General features: G+C 41.5%; 1 protein-coding gene across 1 annotated transcript; it reads left to right on the forward strand.

The window, feature by feature from the left end:
• The first annotated feature begins 6690 nt into the window (after positions 1–6690).
• LOC148350402 (fructose-1,6-bisphosphatase 1-like) lies at positions 6691–18207 on the forward strand. Its single transcript, XM_088319697.1, has 8 exons — positions 6691–6940; positions 10356–10518; positions 12218–12310; positions 14450–14590; positions 14654–14791; positions 14867–14986; positions 16243–16432; positions 18038–18207. Exons 1-7 carry the CDS (start codon positions 6771–6773, stop codon positions 16429–16431), a joined length of 1014 nt encoding a protein of 337 aa, XP_088175823.1. The 5' UTR covers positions 6691–6770; the 3' UTR covers position 16432; positions 18038–18207.
• The last annotated feature ends 334 nt before the right edge of the window (positions 18208–18541 follow it).

The raw sequence follows: 18541 nt of genomic DNA on the forward strand, positions 1-18541 counted from the left end.
TCCTTAACAAATGATTGTATTTTTAGTGAAAATTATAATTATCTTTTTGTTGTCATAGATAAAATAATGAACATTATTGACAACGAGATTAGACGTGGCACTCCAGGATAAACATGTAATAAAATACTTAAAGTGTGTAATATTTGACCACTAGTTGGCACTATTGTCTAATGTGAACGAAAACCAGCGCCACAGCAAGCAACAACACGGCAGACAAACATGGCAGCGGCCTAAGTAGGGATTCCACTATTTTAAAGAAATACACATTTCTCAACCTAAGATTTTTATAATAAATTTACATTGATATGATGGTTAATGGATATTAGCCTAGTATCGAAATCTTTTTTACTGAATGAAAGATTTTTTTTTATCACTAGGAGGCACTAAATGCTACACACTTTCCCTTTTAAAGAGAAAAATAAGATACAGAAATAAGAATAAGAAAATAACATTTGGGTGAATGGTAAAATATTTGCAAGGCAGTGCTTGTATCGAAATCTTTTTTACTGAATGAAAGATTTTTTTCCATCACTAGGAGGCACTAAATGCTACACACTTTCACCATTTAAAGAGAGAAATAAGATAAAGAAATAAGAATAAGAAAATAACATTTGAGTAAATAGTAAAATATTTGCAAGGCAGTGCTTGTAGCCTGGCCTAAGTTTTAAGTGCGTAGGAACGATATTCAAATTGAAATTAATTAAATTGTCCTTACTGTCAATATTGTATGCAACCAGACTACACATGGCACCAGCGCAGGGGTTGCTAACCTTTTTGACCCGAAGAACCATAATAGCAAAATATCTATAAATATATTTTTGAGCGAGCCATACCAGACAAAAGCTAATATTTCAGCGCATTTTATTCCTCTGTATGACGTTAGATGATTTGATAAAATTTGGGAAATAATAGCAATGCCAGACCCTGTGTCCTGTCAGGACCAGAACAGAGACAGGACCCACTTGCGATATGTTTCTCTCAGTTTTATTGGGAAGAAAGGAAATTATTGCACCCACGATCCGGTGATCGCTGGTCGCGGGAAGCAGGTCGCTCTGAATACGGAAGTGGGACTTCCGTGGCGAGCAATGGCGGTGTCGGGAACGGAAAAAACGGGTCAGTAGCAAAAAACGTGGTCGGGATCAGCAACGAGTCGAAAGCCAGGAGAGGAGAGTAGACGTGGTCAGGATCAAAAAACGGGTCGAAGCCGGGGAACAGATGGGAGCAAAATAGGAGTGAGTCAAGGTCGAAAAAAGCTTGCCTAGAGTAAACGGAGGTTCGCAGACGGACTGACAACAGGTGACAGAAAGACGTGGGTTTAAATAGTGACAGGGAGCCAGTCAGAGTCCGAGGTAGTTGGCGCCAAAAGAGCGGGCACAAGTGCATTACATCAGTAATCATGACAGTGTCCCATATCAACCAATTTACGACTTTAAACTTGTCTCCCTTCCACAGACACTTAAGATCTTTTTACCGTTACAAAAAAAAATCAAAACCGGATACAAATTGAGTTATTTTGTAAAAATGTTACCAAAAACTCCAAACAAAAAGTTTACGGGTGTATTTCCCTTCAACACAGTGCTCACGTGTGAGAAAGAGAGAGGAGCCTGCTGTGTCTGCATAGCTCTGCCCACCCTTAGCGCTCACCCAATGAAATTGTCCTGTGTGCTTGGACAGCGAGATTTTGGGGTAACTACAGTTTGTTCTGTGGGTTTTATCATAAAGTGTCCCAACAGAGAACCTACATTATTTAATGATCTACCATATAAAGGATTCTTAGCAATATACCGCCAAAACAGGGGCTGTTGTAGTGACACTTTGACTGTAAACTGTAGATAAGACTGTGCCATTTATGTACAGAGCAATTCTTATTCGGAGCATTACCTTGGTTATACAAGCACCAAATTCGAGTTTGGGCTTGTTCGAATTTGGAAAGCTACATAATAATGAATCATAACGATTGTGCAATGAAAAGAAATACAATAACATTTAGCAGCAACAAAAATCCCTAAATAAGTCACAAGAAATATATTTTTCACGGTTGTTTTGGAAGTGATGGTTATTTCCAAAATAAAAGTAGATAGATATATGACCTTTGGGGAAGAAACTGTCTCTGAGCCTGTTACCCTTTGTTTTAAGCACAAAAGGTAAGAGGGGTGGTGGCTGCGGTGGTCTACTTTGGCATTGTGAACAGACTGGGCAGGGAGCAGCCAATAAATGTGTTGATGACTCTCTGTAAGGTTTTCCTAATTGAACCATCACCTCAAATCTCTTTCGAGTGAATTAGACATCCGAACTACAAACCCGATATTATTTCACTTCATATACATTTTATGGTCTCATACTTTATTCGTTTTCCCCGTATTTCACAAGATTTTCATCGTATACAAGATCTTCATTATTTTCAAATTGTAAATGTACCCCATGTAAAAAAAATACATTCTTAGACCGATCCTGTCTTGCCCATTTCGGCTCCAATCCGGATCATCTTGGTCACCCCCAACTAGTGAGTAACTAGGGGCCACGTTGTGTTTGTATGGTTTATTCTCATTTAAAGATAGTGTCCGCAACTTGGAATTTTGCTACTCTCTGCCGCCATCTCCTGGCTTAAAGTTATGGTCGCATCCTCAGTCAGCTCATTCCTCAAGTATTGATAAACTCTTCTTTATTCATCTTTTTGGGGGGGTTGGGTTAGGGGTTGGACCATGTTCAGGGTACACTAACAAAATAAAAACCCCAAAGACGTGCATGAAACTACTCTCTAACCCTCATACCTTTCCTGCTTCCCAATGTGTCCCTGAACAGCGGTCCCTGAACAGCGGTCGTAAAAGTAGAATAAAAGTAGATAGGTATGTTTTAAAGTCTCTGTAAACTCAGTTGGGCATTGTTAACACATACTTTATAGAGAAAATATTATTCAAAACTTTTTAACGGGACACTCTGTAATATTTAGTGCTTTCTACTGGTACACACAAAGCTTCATTCAGTAAAAAACTTTGAATAGAATGATAGGCAAAAATACATGAACTAAATACCAACGTTAAGTCTTGAAAATATTTTAGGTCGTGATATTCATATATTTATTTCACATAGCTGTAATTCACCCTTCCTTTCATCTTTGTTTCACTCAAGGCTAACACATCAACCTTCCTTTTTGTCATCATCCATCCGATCTCTTCTTTCTTCCACTCAGTCGCTTTACTTCCACATCCCCTCACATTTAGTGACCCTATAACTAGGGTTTGCAAGACCTTCCGGTCTCCCGCCCCCCTTCCTGTGCCTTGCTGTCTCTTAGGGAGTAGAGATAGAGATGAGAGGATAGAGAGGGGACACATGGATGAGGAGCAAATGTTGAAGAGGATCTGCAGAGCAGAAGTAAAGGGAAAGAGACCAAGAGGCAGGCCGCGATGGACGTGTATGGATGGTGTTATGAGTGCACTGCACGAAAGAGGTCTAAATGTATTGGAAGCTGGAGCTCTTGCTGGTCATTGGAATGAGTGGAGAGGGGTTGTAAAAGGAAAGTGGGATGTTTAGACGCATTCTAAGTGATGGCCAGGGCACCTGTATGATGTGGCAGGGGTAAACCAGTGAAAGCTGTCGGGCCCTGCAGTTGAACAGAAGAGTGTGTTGCGTCAACCTGACATGGCCGCTTTCTTGTGTCCCGTTTCTTCTGGAGGGCCAACAGCATGGCCAACTTGGGTGCCGAGGTGCATAACATGTTTGGGTGTTTGGGCATTTGGGTTGGACATGGTCAAATGTTTTGTGTTTTTTGCTACTTTTTCCTTTTTTTCTTTTCATTGTTTTTGTGTATGTGTTTGTCTTGCTGTCGGTCACCCCTCTCGAGGCATATGACCAGGGTTAAAAAATAGAAATCGATATTTCACGTCGCCGAATCCATACCTAGTAGACATCGCCATGGATGAATAAAGTATTGTGAATGTGTTTAATTACTGTTAAAAGTGTCAATAAAATTGTTCAAACCAATGATCGATCTATCTATCTATCTATCTATCTATCTATCTATCTATCTATCTATCTATCTATCTATCTATCTATCTATCTATCTATCTATCTATCTATCTATCTATCTATCTATCTATCTATCTATCTATCTATCTATCTATCTATCTATCTATCTATCTATCTATCTATCTATCTATCTATCTATCTATCTATCTATCTATCTATCTATCTATCTATCTATCTATCTATCTATCTATCTATCTATCTATCTATATTGGTTGTCTGGCATCTTGCTCCTGCGCTGTGCTCATATGGCACTCGTTTTCGTTCGCTTTAGACAATACACTGCCATCTATTGGACCAATAATACACAATGTACCTTTAAGGACGCATATAACGATGCACCCCACCTTTAGTGAAGGGAATTGCAATCATTAATAAGGCTGGGGTCGACAGGTAAATTTAAAGGCCTCCCATTTCTAACTGGTCACTTTCAAAAATGTGCCGTGGCACAATGAAAGCCCAGCACTGTGCCAACAACAAAACATTTACTGGCTTTTGTTGTATTATCCTCTTGTATCAAATTATTTCTCATAAACAAGGAAAAAAATGCAATGAGACTGCATCAAAGGTTGCGATCACGCAAAAGAATAAAGCCTTAAGAAGTCAAAGTTCAACAGCCGCCTTTGTTGCGAAACATGTCCTGCAGACATCAGTCATGTGACTCGGCAGTGATCCAATCACAGGCAAGCAAAAAAACAAACTGTCAAGGCGGGGAAAGCCGTCAATGGGATTTTGTGAGCTGATTGCTGGAGTCAGCGCTTCTTTTTGTTTGATTTTTTTTGACGATTACGCTGGAACGAATGCTTGAACTCGAGAACAAAACACAGTACAGTGCACCTCTTTGATTGAATCATGTAGATGGGCGGCCGCAAATTCATTTCTCTTGTAAGGGCTTTTATGGCTGTGGTTAACATATACATGTATGAATGGTCTCTTTTATTTGCATACATTATTTTTTTTACAAACTTTTGCATTTGAAATCAATCATTAAACATTGTAAAACATAAAATAAAACGACTGAGTACTAATACCAGGTATTGATGCAGATACCATCCTTTTTCAAGAAGATGGCAGACGATACTTCTCGCCATCTGAGAATTAAGAGCCTGATATAAAGAAGGAGTCATTTGCCATTGAATTACTGCAATAATCAAGAAAATGTTATGGTTGGAGTTAAATGTATTGCTTTTAAAACAGGAATCTTTTTTTGTATATCCAAGGAAATTTTATTTATTAATGGTATCTGTAACGTAACCATGTGAAACACAGTCTGTGGGCCGGCTCCGACCCTTTGGATGATTTAACCCGCCCCGCAATAAATTTCTGAGTACGTCCCAAAAAATAGAAGCCAGTCTCTGGGTTATCTCTATTAAAAGTGTCAGGACCAGAAAAGGAAACGACCCACTCGCGTAACGTTACTCACAGTTTTATTGGGGAGAAGGGAAAGGATCGTACACACGATTCGGAGATCACTGATCGCGAGGAGCAGGTTACTCGGACACGGAAGTGGTATTTCCATGGCGAGCGATGGCGGTGTAGAGAACGGAAACAACAGGTCGTAATTCGGGACAGGAGAGCAGACGTGGTCGAGATCAAACAGATTGCAGCGGGAGAAAAACAGGAGCAAAAACACAGGACAGGCGAAAAAGGGCTTGCCGTGTAAAAACGGAGATTCGCAGACGGACTGACAAAAGGGGACTGACAGGAAATTGTTTAAATACTGACACGGAGCCAATCTGTCAACAAGCGGCAGCTGGCGCCACACAGGCGGGGCCAATTGGGCGCCATGGCAAGCGTGACAAAAAAAACTAGAGGGGAGTGTTGGGTCTGTATAGAGTGGTTCAGGTATAAAACTGCATTAACTCGACTGTTAAAATCAAACCAGTTGTCACAGTCATGAAAATCGTTTTCCACGTTGTTTCTGAATTGTTTAGAAATGATCCACTGTCATTTGTTATTATAACATATAGGGTCGGCAGCTCATGTAGGCCGTTTGATAAAGCGTAATATGAAAAACAAAGCATTTGTCTCTGGTACTGCGACTAAAGATGAGTGATTAAGAGATCAAATCAATGCCTTTTCATATGTCATCGTTATCACTATTACTCCAGTGGTTGGAGTTCAGCAATCTCACCGCTGCAATTATGTTAGAATTCTGTTCCAACAAAAAACGTACACCCAGACTACTTTTTAAGGTAAAATACTCTCTGGTATTGTTCTGGAGGCCTGACGATATATGCTGTATCCATCCCACGGGCCTTGGTTTGGGGACCACTAAGGTCAAATCAAGTCAAGTCATGTTTATTTGTGCAGCCCATAATCACAAGGAGTCTCAAAGGGCTGCACAGACCACCGATTATAGCAAACTACAGACTATTACACCATTCCCTGATCTAAAACCTACTATTACATTGAATGTTTTCGCTTCGTATAGCAAGCTAGCTAGATGAGCAAAAGTGTAAGTAATACCATGCCCCAATATAATTTGTATGTAAATCCGGTATATACTAGGAATCATAACATTAAATTGACATTTATTAACATACTGCAGTACTCAAACCATGTTCATTATCTTCTGAACTTTGCCCATTCAATCGCCTGGTCCCTTACAATTGGCTGGCAAGCCCGCACACCCCCCATACGGCCTCTCTGCACGCCCTCTCTGTTGTCTCTTCTCCCAATCGCTCACCTTTAACTGCCGCTCTGCTCCACTCCAGACACGAGACCGCCTGCACCCGACGGCCGAAATGTCCGAAAAGGGAGCTTTCGACACCAACGTGCTGACCCTCACCAGGTTCGTCCTGGAGGAGGGTCGGAAGGCCCACGGGACGGGCGAGCTTACCACCCTGCTCAACTCCATCTGCACGGCCGTCAAAGCCATCTCCACCGCCGTCAGGAAGGCCGGCATCGCCAATTTGTGAGTTTTTATCACCCGCGAGCAAAGCGAGGGTGGTGATGTTTCTTTTGGGGTCCGAATTTGTATATCCCTTTGTTTGTCCACCCAAAAGAAGGGTTAAGGGGTTTAAATATGACCACTATTTTTCCAAGGCAGTCAGTTAGGTTACCCTAGATGAGAAAAATGCCGCCAAAAAGCTGAATCAACACTTTTTGGGGTTTTGTTGACTCAACATTTATCCCAGAAAGACATTCCACTCTCCTAGACGAGAACAACAATGACTATCAAAACCATTTTTACAGGTAGTCAGGCAGGTCACACCAGACTGAAAAACTGCCAAAAACCTGACTATGCATTTTTTATTTTTGCTTTTAAAAAATACATTCTACTCTCCCAGGCCAGAACAAGTTTGGTCGGGATCACAATCTTTCACAAGCATTCTAGAGGTAAAAACAAAACAAAAAAGAAGTACTCAGGAGTTTTTCCAGAAAGACATTTCCTTCTTCCAGGCCAGAACAAGATTCAATGTCAACACAATGTCTTTTAGACAATTGTAAGGGTTGACATACATGAGGGGCAAAAAACGGAAAAAAAAAGTCGACTCGGCACTTTGGTTTTGCGGACTCTGCATTTTTTTCCAGAATAACATTCCACTCTCCCAGCCCAGAAGGACTTTGAATATCAACAGCATCTATTACAGGCAGTCAGGTAGGTTAGCCCATATGTGAAAACTGCCCCAACAAAAGCTGCACAGGCATTTTTGTCTTGCTGACCAAGCGAAGCTCCCAGAAAGACATTCTAATCTCTCAGAGCAGAGCCAGTTCAATCAGCATCACAATATTTTACATGCAACCAAGTAGGTCACTCTAGAGGTGAATAACCCTGCTGAATAGGGAAATGACACCCGAAAATGGTTTTGCATCTCAACGCGGGTAATGCTCTAATACCACACAGGCATTTTAGTTTTTAAAAAAATATAATACAGCAGGGAACGTCACTTGTGGAAAAAAAGCGACTTTGTACTTTAACCTGGGCAAGGGTTCTTGCTGGTAAAACGGGCGGGCTATGGTTGTTTTTCTTCTCCTGTATGGAGGAAAAATCTTGCCATTTGTAGAAATAAATGTATAATTTAAAAATTACCTACGAATATATGCCATGCAAATAAGCGGCAGACCGTGCGTTTCCCACATTGGCCTTAAGTAATGGCCTTTAATGATGTGTTGTTCTCAAACTAACCGGCATTATGAACATAATACCGATATAAAATTTACAATGTGTTTATTTGATTTCCTTCAAAGTCAGAAGCATCACCAGAGACACCAAAGAGTTATTTGCCTCGTCTTGATTTATTGCATTTATTCATATCATTCAGGAAGACTTTCTGTCTTCTCCATTCTCTAACATATGACACTGGTACCATGAATAAAAAGTAGTCTAATCATGAGATAAGATCTAATGCGTTTTCGTATGTTATCTATATCACTGGTGGGCTGGTGGTTAGGATTTGGCTCTGCCCGCCGCGAATATGATATTCTAAAATTAGGGCTAGGACCTTAGCTTGGCCTTTTGGCTGAGAGTAAGTGTCCCGGCTCCTAGGCTTTGTAGCGTATTATTAACTGACCGATAACGGATAATGAATAACGAAGATAGAACAATAACCCTTAAAAACCCCAAAACCCCCCTGCCCGCCGCGATCTGGGTGCGATTCTCATTGCACCCAATGTTTTGCAATCATGGTCAGCAATTTAGATATGAACTGATCAATTATCGCACAAATATAGTAATATGTTACCAACAACCAGGGTTGGGTAGGGTTACTTTAACTTGATTACTTTCAATTACTTTTGGATTACTCCAATACAAAATATGCTAATAAAAGACAAAAGAAACTAAATATGAATAAAATTATGACTCACAACACGTGGTAAGCTTTCTCTCCTGGCTTTGATCTCTTTGATCTCCGGCAAAACTAACAGTAAATGCGACAGAAACAAAATGAAAATATATCCAAACAGCTTGCCAACATCATTTTTGCCGTTTCATGTATTCCGTTACTCCCCAAGCCTGCACAAAATTTAGTAATTTTATTCATATTTAGTTTCTTTTGTCTTTTATTAGCATATTTGGTATTGGAGTAATCCAAAAGTAATTGAAAGTAATCAAGTTAAAGTTACCCTACCCAACCCTGCCAACAACCTCTTGTATAACACGCACCAAGATGTAGAGTTCTACAAGATTATCACCCCAGTGTATAATATTTGACCACAATGCGAACTAAAACCAGTGCCAAGAGCACAGTGTAGCAGCAAGATGCCAGACAAATATGGCGGCGACTTCTCGGTGAGGATTCAACTATGTAAAAGTAGTACAAATTTCTCGACCAATGAATTTTTTAAAATTACCATTAGTATGTAATTAATGTATTTTTGTCCAGTATTCAAATAAATGTTTGTTTTTCACCTATTGGCTGAACGACAAGTGCACTGATTGTTGATCACTGATCAAGTTATGGGCAAAATGCCAGGCAACCTCGCTGCCTCCTTGTTGAAATAACATTTTTTGTGACAAAATACACAGCAAAATACATGAGGAAATGAAAACCAAAATAAGTAAATGACAAAATGTATGAATAAATTAATAAATCACAATCAGTCATATACAGAATGCCACAAAAGTGAGTCCACCCCTCACATTTCTGCGGAGATTTCATTATAACACTGAAGAAACATTGCTTTTACACAATTAAAAGAAGTCTGTGTAAAGCTAATATAGCAGAGTAAATGTATTTTTCCCCTTAAGAAAACTCAAAATATAGCCTGTAATAACTAAACCCTAGGCAACAAAAGTGAGTACATTACAAAGGCACTACACCCCTATACAGTTTTTCCAAACAAAGCACTGCGTGTCATCTCCCCTCTAAGATACCATGTGACTTGTTACTCTTATTCGGTCTCAGGTATGAATAGGGAGCAGGTGTGTTCAATTTGAAGTAAACTCTGTCAAACTGGTCACTGAAACTCCCAAAATGGCACACCATGGCAAGGAACTCTCCGTGGACCTTAAGGAAATTATTGTGGTACTACATACAGTAAGGCTGCCCAAGGCTACAAGATGATTGCCAACATCCTGCAGTTGAGCTGCAGTACAGTGGCCAAGATACTCCAGCGTTTAAAAAAAATCGGGATCCACTCACATTAGTGTATATCCAAAGAAGCTGAGTGAACGTGCACAGCGTCACATCCAAATGCTATCTAAGAAAGATAGGGGCAGGAGTTCTATCAACATTGCTACAAAGATTGAAGAAGTGGGGGGGTCAATCTGGAAGAACTGTAAAAATATTTGTAGGTATCCTCCATACTCCACTGCTGGTGTCAACATACTCTATTATGACTCTATTAGATAAGTCAAAGGTGTTTTTTCCTCCCTGTGTTGACAGGTACGGGATCGCCGGCAGCACCAATGTGACAGGGGACCAGGTGAAAAAACTGGATGTCCTGTCCAATGACATGGTCATCAACATGATCAAGTCGTCCTTCACCTCCTGCGTGCTGGTGTCAGAAGAAGACGAGAAGGCCATCATCGTGGAGCCCGACAAGAGGGTAAGAAAAACAGTGGAGTAATGTCCTAAAGTTAAACCAGTGTTTCTCAACTTGTGGGTCGGGACCCCAAAGTGGGTCGAAAATGCGCTCAAATGTTGCTCTGTAAAAGTTGAGGAGCAGCCGATGGAAGAGACTAGTCTATTTAAGACTCCTGGGAAAGATGATTCCACCAGGTGGCGAGTGTTGATAGACCAGAAGAGGTCTGATGTGGAGGCCCAGGAACTTGATGTTGACCACCCGCTCCATCACTTTTCTGTCCAGGATGACAGGATGAGGGGGGCGTGGTCAGTCTTTCTGGACCTCCTATAGTCAAAGATGACCTCCTGGGTCTCCTTAGTGTTCAGCACCAGGTTGTTTGCTGAACAGGACCATGAGTGCTCCTCTCTGTATTGGGTTTCATTGTTGCCTGAGATGAGATCCACCACTGTAGTGTCGTCCACAAATTACACAATTGTAGTAGTGGGATAAATGGCAGCACAGTCATGTAATGTTCCTTCTGTTGGTCTCAATTACACAAAGTCTGTGAGCATCACTTAGAACAACGTTAAGCAACATCAATTCTGCGTGTGGCAACACATTTATTATCAAACGTCTCCAAAACCCAAGATCAAATCAAGTTACATTTTGCTGAATTTCCGGCAATTGTAAATTATTTTTGTCAGTGGGTTCAAAGCGATAAGCCAGTTATCATTAAGACAGGTGAGGGTTTTTTTCTGTACTGGAATTATAGTGAAAGAATTGAGACTCACTGGAACCTTGAACAGCTGCAGGAAAAGGTAGGAGATGTCGAGGAACACTCCTACTAACAGATCAGTGCATGTTCTCAGAGTTCGTCCAGACACCTTGTCCGGTCCTGCGGCTATATGAGTGTTGATCCTCTTCAGGGCGGTGTCACCTGATGCTGCTGCAGGACGATGGGCTGTTGCTGCTCCTCCAGCCCAGGAAGGTGTAGAGCCTCACTGCTGCCTGGTTTTTCGAAGCGGACAAAGAAGCTGTTTCTCAGGCAGGGTCGAATCGTGACTGGCGAGCTAGGGGGTGGTCTTCTAGTTCGTCATGGTCCTGATATCTTTACACATGTTACGGGGGTTGTTGTGGTTGAAATGGTTCTTTATTCTGTCTGTATACTGAAGCTTGGCCTTTTTGATGCCTTTTTAAAAAAAAAAGGCGAATACATATATACTAGGGGCGGCGCAGTGGTTAGCGCGTGTGCGGCACAGTTCAAATCCAGCTACCGGACTTCCTGTGCGGAGTTTGTATTTTCTCCCAGTGCTTGCGTGGGTTTCCTCCGGGCACTCCGGTTTCCTCCCACATTCCAAAGACATGCATTTCAGGTGGATGGGCCAGTCCAAATTGTCCCTAGGTGTGAATGAGCGAGCGAGTTGTCTGTCCCTGTGTGCCCTGCGATTGGCTGGCAACCAGTTTAGGGTGTCCCCTGCCCACTGCCCGACGATTGCTGGGATGGGCTCCAGCATCCCTGCAACCCTACTGAGGATAAGCGGTGCAGCTAATGAGATGAGATGAGACATATATACTACTATCTCCGCTTTGACCTGCACAATCCCTTCCATAATTTGAAAAGTGGAATTGTTTTCTTGATTTTGGTCGCAGCTTGTCATTTGCGTCGAATGTTGGGTCCTGAAGTCAAACTAGTTGATAACCACATTGGTAAATGATTGTGCTGTTGATTGTTCTCTCACAGGGCAAATACGTCGTCTGCTTTGACCCACTGGATGGTTCCTCAAACATTGACTGTCTGGTCTCCATCGGTACCATTTTTGCCATCTACAGAAAGGTGAGCTTGAACATAAAATTCAGTGAACCCTCATGGGGTTGCATTCCAAAAGGAACCAGTGATAGGCAAAGTCCAAGTAGAAAACAAAAATAAAAAATGATTATTATACAATTAAATACAATACTCTATCATACATTTAAACAAACATTTAACAGCAACCATATTGAAGCCCAGGTAGAGAAGAAGGGGAGAAACTGTTTACCCATTGCAAAATGCAAATCAATGAAGTAGCGAGACTATGAAAATCGAACCTCAATATAGCAAGGGATCACTGTACTATTCTAAACCTTAAGTAATGTTCTGGTTAAATTCTAATTGACCCGGGGCATACTTTATAATCAGAGTCATGCACAAGGGGACACTAGGTGGTGATAAAGCCCTCTGCCCAATCTCAAACTATTAGTTTTTTTTAACAATTTATTAATCCCAGTAATGAGTGACGTGATATTTAAAAAAAGTTTCACCATTAACCCTTTTTGGGATCTAAAAAATGTTGCCAAAAATGGTGAAAAACATCCCAAAACAATTGACATTTGCTATAGTTTTGTAAAAAAAAAAGAAAATGAAAAAAAGAAAAAAAAATAATTTAAAAGATTGCACTGTGCTTTTTGGGGGTAAACTATTGCAGCCATAAGTTTTTCACAGCCACAGTACAGAAAACCTACAATTTTTGCAACATAGATTTCCATGGTAATTCCTATTTTTTTCATCTTTGAGATATACAATGTTTAAAACATTCAATAGTGTCTTATTTTGCAACAAAGGGGACAAATTTCTTTCCAAATGTGTGGATATCTTAATTGTCATATTTGCACTTCTATAAGGACACTGTTTTGATCTCGGTGAAAACAAAACCCAGGTAGAAAGTAGCAAACCAACGAAATATCCAAAGAAGAGATAGGAAATAAGAAACAAATCTGATTTGAGTATAACACTAACAATGACCCGATAACTTCTGGTGTCTAAGCCAATAAACAGAAGGAGCCGTAATAGTGAGATGCAGGTGTAGACACTGATAAGGCACAGGTGGGCACTCTCCAGTCACTCCCCCCATATTGGCACCCCCTGTTAGGGAAATTGAGTGCCAGATCATGTGCAAAAGCATACTCCTTCTATGGATACACATACTGTATGTACCAGCAATGTGCGAAACCACATTTCTTAGGCTTATACCGTTACTCAAATATTGAGTAGTTATCGATACCATACCACACACTGATACCTCTGATGAATGCAAGTCCTTTCAACAAAAAAATGTATGATTCAGAAATCTTAAATGTTGAGTAGCGGTCCATACCAGCACTATATACTGATTGATACCTTTGATACCTACAATTCCTTTCCTACTGATATCTTCAAAGGAATGTCTTTAAATGGCTGGAGTGTCAAGAACCGGAACAGGAGCAGGACCCAAATGCGTGACGTTACTCACACAAGCCTTTTATTTTACGGGAAATGGGGAGTCGTGCATGTTAGGCAGCAGTCTGGCGTGAAATGATAGGAAGCCAGAGGCCGACGAGATAGATACCAATTGCCCGAGTTGAAATCAGACAGATGGGGTCGATACCGGACAGGACGGGACAGACAGGATAGATAATAAAACAGGATATCGAAAATAAACAGGACAAACTAGACGGGAACGAAAACTGGAGAAAATAATAAACAGGACAAAAATAGACGGAAACAAAACTGGAAACCGAAATTAAACAGGACAAAATAAACGGGAACAATATCGGACAGGAAATACCAACAGGGACAGGACCGAGTCGAAACCCACGTGGTGCGGGGCAGAAGTTCGTTGACGGACTGACAAAGGAAAAATGAGAGCACTGAGCTTAAAAAGACGGAAAGCCAATCTGTCAATGAGCCGCAGCTGGCTTCACATGGGCGGGGCCAATTGGGGGCCATGGCAATCGTGATATGGAGAACCCAGGAATCTTTTTCTTCATTGGAAAATTATGACCCGGGGGTTCTCCAGGGTTAAATCCCAGCATTAAATTTTTTCTTAATATTGCATTTTATCAGTAGCAATTTATGATCTTCTGTTTGGCCATCATCCTGATACCTTAGGACCAAGGCTGGTATCAGAGTATGTAGTATCGGAACGTGTCCATTATAAATCGAAATGTCTCCCCTCAGAGCACAGACGATGCACCAAGCGAGAATGACGCTCTGCAGCCGGGAAGGAACCTCGTCGCCGCCGGTTACGCTCTGTACGGTAGCGCCACCATGTTAGTCCTTTCTACCGGACAAGGGGTCAACTGTTTCATGCTGGACCCGGTGAGGTCGAAAGTCTCCGGGAATCATTAAGCGAAAACTCACAGATGGAAACTTCTGTTTCAGGCCATTGGAGAGTTCATCCTAGTGGACCGAGACGTGAAAATCAAGAAAAAAGGCAAAATCTACAGCTTGAACGAAGGATACGCACAGCATTTTTACCCGGATGTGACGGAATACATTCAGAAGAAGAAGTTTCCAGAAGTAAATGGTTTACTTAATAAAAAATGAAGTAATAATCTTTTTTTTTTTTAAATCGAAAAAAAATGTTTTTCCCAGGACGGTTCCGCACCATACGGGAGCCGCTACATAGGTTCCATGGTCGCTGATGTCCATCGCACTTTGGTGTACGGCGGCATCTTTTTGTACCCTGCCAATACCAAGAGCCCAAAGGGGAAGGTGAGCTTCTTATCTGGGTCTGCTCACCGGCTGATAAATGTACTGTAGAACCCCAGGATATGGTGTCCCCGCTTTACAAGGTTTTCACATTACAGTGTGGAATAGATGGGTCTTTTTGGCCACTCTTCGGAGTGTAGAGTAAGAGAAAATCAGACGGGAAAAGGAGAGAGAACAAAAGACATGAAGAGAGAGAGAAAGAGAAGAGAGAGAGGGAGAGAGAGAGAGAGAGAGAGAGACAGAAAGGGAGAAAGTAAGTAAGTGAGAGAAAGACAGATATAGAAAAAAAGGAGAAATACAGTTCCATTTGCATTTTAAGTGGTGCCTGTGTTAGGTGACATCCAGTGGACCTATTTCAAACTGCAAGGCATTTTTCTATTTTAATTCAGGTGAAAACATTTGTTTGCCTGGAGAGGGTGAACTTGCCCAAGATACACCACAGGTAATGGTGCCCCTACAATCCTAGGTTAGGGGAACCACCAACCCATCTGCAAATTCTCTCAAATTCGACCCTCTCAATGTTGTCTTGAGGGTCGTGTTAAAACTTTTGGTGGGCCTGATGGGGCCTGCGGGCTGCATGTTTGACACCCCTGCTCTAAGGGGATGACCATCCTTGCATATCAGTGCATCCACCCTCCACTCCACTTCACCAGCTCAAGTCACGTCCCACCAATGGAACATAAAATTAAAATTTTCCTTTACATGTATATTAAGTCATAATAGTATTTAATCATATGCATATGTTTTACATGGTATATCTTTGTTAGTTTATTATTTGTATCTAGAGTACCAAGAGTGCACAACGGGGGAGGCAGTGGCTCAGGAGGTAGAGCGCTCGTCTTGGGATCAAGAGATCGCAGTTCGAATCCCGGCTCCTCCGTGTTACATGTCGAAGTGTCCTTGGGTAAGACACTGAACCCCTAATGCCCCCAATAAGCAGGTTAGCACCTTACATGGCTGCACGGTCGCTATTGGGAAATGTGAAGCACACTGTAAAGCGCTTTGGGAAGTCTTGACTTAAAAAGCGCTATATAAATGCAGATCATTTAATTTCATTTCATTTTTCACAACGTATTAGCGATCTACCTCAGGTTTCTATTCCCTGCTATATTTCTTTTTAGACTAATTTCCTCTTGCGATCCTCACCTAACAATGGATTAGTATCCTATCCTGGGAATCCACTACACCACGTTCCTGTATCAAGGTGACACAAGGAACATCATAAAGTGCTTTTACACAGATTCATCCTGTGTTCTCAGTTGCGTTTGCTGTATGAGTGCAACCCCATGGCGTTCATCATGGAGCAGGCGGGTGGCATGGCCACCACAGGGGCCGGCAACGTCTTGGACATCCAGCCCACAAACATCCACCAGAGGGTCCCTGTGGTACTCGGTTCACCTGACGATGTGCAGGAGTACATGGCCATCTACAAGAAACATCACAAATAAGGTGAGGAGGAAGAGGGAGTGGATTTATTCCATTATGTTGCGGGGTTAATTGTTGGAGTCTTTAAAAACATTTTTATGTTGTTTTGTTTTTAAATTTGCATTCAAGCAAAGTTTTGTACCAGTTTTTGCATCATTTACGATTTTAATGTCTGAATTATTTAATGGGGTATGTATGTATGTATGTATGTATGTATGTATGTATGTATGTATACCAGTATATGTATGTCTGTGTGCATGTATAGTATTATCATGTATTATATATAGTATGTATTATAAATAGTTGTGGCACGCAGGCCCACAGTGCATGGTCCCATTCCAGTGACCAGCACCCCCTAGCAGAGTTTGCATGTTCTCCCCGTAAATGTGTTGGTTTCCCCCGGGCACTCCGGTTCCCTCCCACATTCCAAAGACATGCATGTCAGGTTAATTGGCCGGTCCAAATTGTCCCTAGGTGTGAATGAGTGAGCGAATTGTCTGTCCCTGTGTGCCCTGCGATTAGCTGGCAACCATTTCAGGGTGTCCCCTGGCCACTGCCTGAAGATGGCTGAGATGGGCTCTAGTATCCCTGTGACCCTAGAGTGGAAAAAGCGGTGCAAAAATTATATGGAAGTTTGGTATAATTCATAGAGAACATTTTTTTTTACTTTCCTTGTTCGATATTTTCTTAGGAGTTGGGGGTTGGAGGATAAGGTTAGGGTTAGAAGGTTAGGGTTCGGGGTTAGGGCAAGGAGGTTGGCAACCCAAAATGTTGATCAAACCATATTGGACCAAAAAACAAACAAAATTACAAACAACATATATTTGGAGCCGCAAAAAATTAAAGGCTTTATATAAGCCTCATACAGGAGGAACACGTGTGTGTGTGTGTGTGTGTGTGTAAGATTGGTCGGTTGATTGGTTGTTTGGATCCCTTAACCACCAGGGCCTGTGGCGTGTACTGGGCAAATACAGCCTGGTGGAGCCCATCCCTCTTATTGGAAAATATTAAGAATGTTTGTCATGCTTGTCCTCCTACAGAAACCATATCATTTTCCATTATCAAAATTTCTGTCAGGAAGCCACTAGGGAGCTCTCCATAGGGCTCCAGAACCACTGTTGCAGGGCTAGGACTACGGTTGGAGCAGGGCACCCAGTTTAATAAGCATTTCTAAAATAACAGCATATTATTACTTTGTTGTTCCCAGATTAAAGATTGGAAGTAAGGTTAAATAGATTCAATCAACCACTCAAAAAATCAGTTTTGCTAAAAAATCATAGCAGTGGTGAGCTATTTTCTGAACAGTTTCCACTGGCACCTCAGGGGGCACCAGGGTGTCTGCGGCCACCCCGTTGAAGTCCCCTGGATTAGAGGTTACGAGTAAGGGTTAGGAGGTAGTTAGGGGGTTTGCTCTGTGTAATCAAAAAGTAGAACATTCCTTTATAAATTTGATAAAAAGCTTAAAAAGTAACAAATCTAGACAAAATGAAAACATTTTGGTGTGTTTCGTAAATTACTGTTACCAATATAACATTTAGCCCATGCATCCTTGTTTTTTTCCGATGTGACTGACAACCTTTTTACACCTCTGATCTATATTACCTTTTTTATCAATTTTCTATTTTACAGTGTCCAGTTTCTTCATCTCATTCCTTCGACCGCACTGAAACGGCCCCCAACGAATCCCAGGGGAGACGCAGGTTCCCGCGGCAACACGTCTTCCCATTTGCATCTCGGGTTCCAGCATTACCTCCATTTGTTTATAAATGACGACGAATAAATACGTCACAGAAATTCGATTTTGCGTCGTTTAATTGGGGTGTTATTGTTTATTTTGTGATTGAGATAGTGAAGGTGCTGTGTATGAGTCAGATTGTATTATCCTGCTACTGAATACAATGTAAAGTATTCGCTTTCATGTGAGGGAGAAAATCCTTACCCCCAAAAATGGCCTGGAGAGAGAGAGGCTGTACCTGCCCAAGACAGAGCACGGGAAGAGGATACCCGACAACCCCGCCGGTTAAAGGATTATACGATTAGGAGTAGAATCCAAATAAACTCAGTAAACTATTGAAACATCACACATCCTAGAAAATCACAACCAGTAAGGTGTTTTTAAGGGCTACCATGGGA

This window comes from Urocampus carinirostris, chromosome 16 (assembly GCF_059441175.1).
Source record: "Urocampus carinirostris isolate Australia breed hairy pipefish chromosome 16, RoL_Ucar_1.0, whole genome shotgun sequence".
NCBI classification, from domain to species: domain Eukaryota; kingdom Metazoa; phylum Chordata; class Actinopteri; order Syngnathiformes; family Syngnathidae; genus Urocampus; species Urocampus carinirostris.

What these genes read in the sequence shown, in the direction of transcription:
- LOC148350402 (XM_088319697.1), top strand. Translation starts at nt 6,771, where the DNA reads ATGTCCGAAAAGGGAGCTTTCGACACCAACGTGCTGACCCTCACCAGG. An exon ending in TCGTGGAGCCCGACAAGAGG is followed by an intron (nt 10,519 to 12,217) that starts GTAAGAAAAACA and finishes GTTCTCTCACAG; the next exon opens with GGCAAATACGTCGTCTGCTT. An exon ending in AGAAGAAGAAGTTTCCAGAA is followed by an intron (nt 14,792 to 14,866) that starts GTAAATGGTTTA and finishes TGTTTTTCCCAG; the next exon opens with GACGGTTCCGCACCATACGG.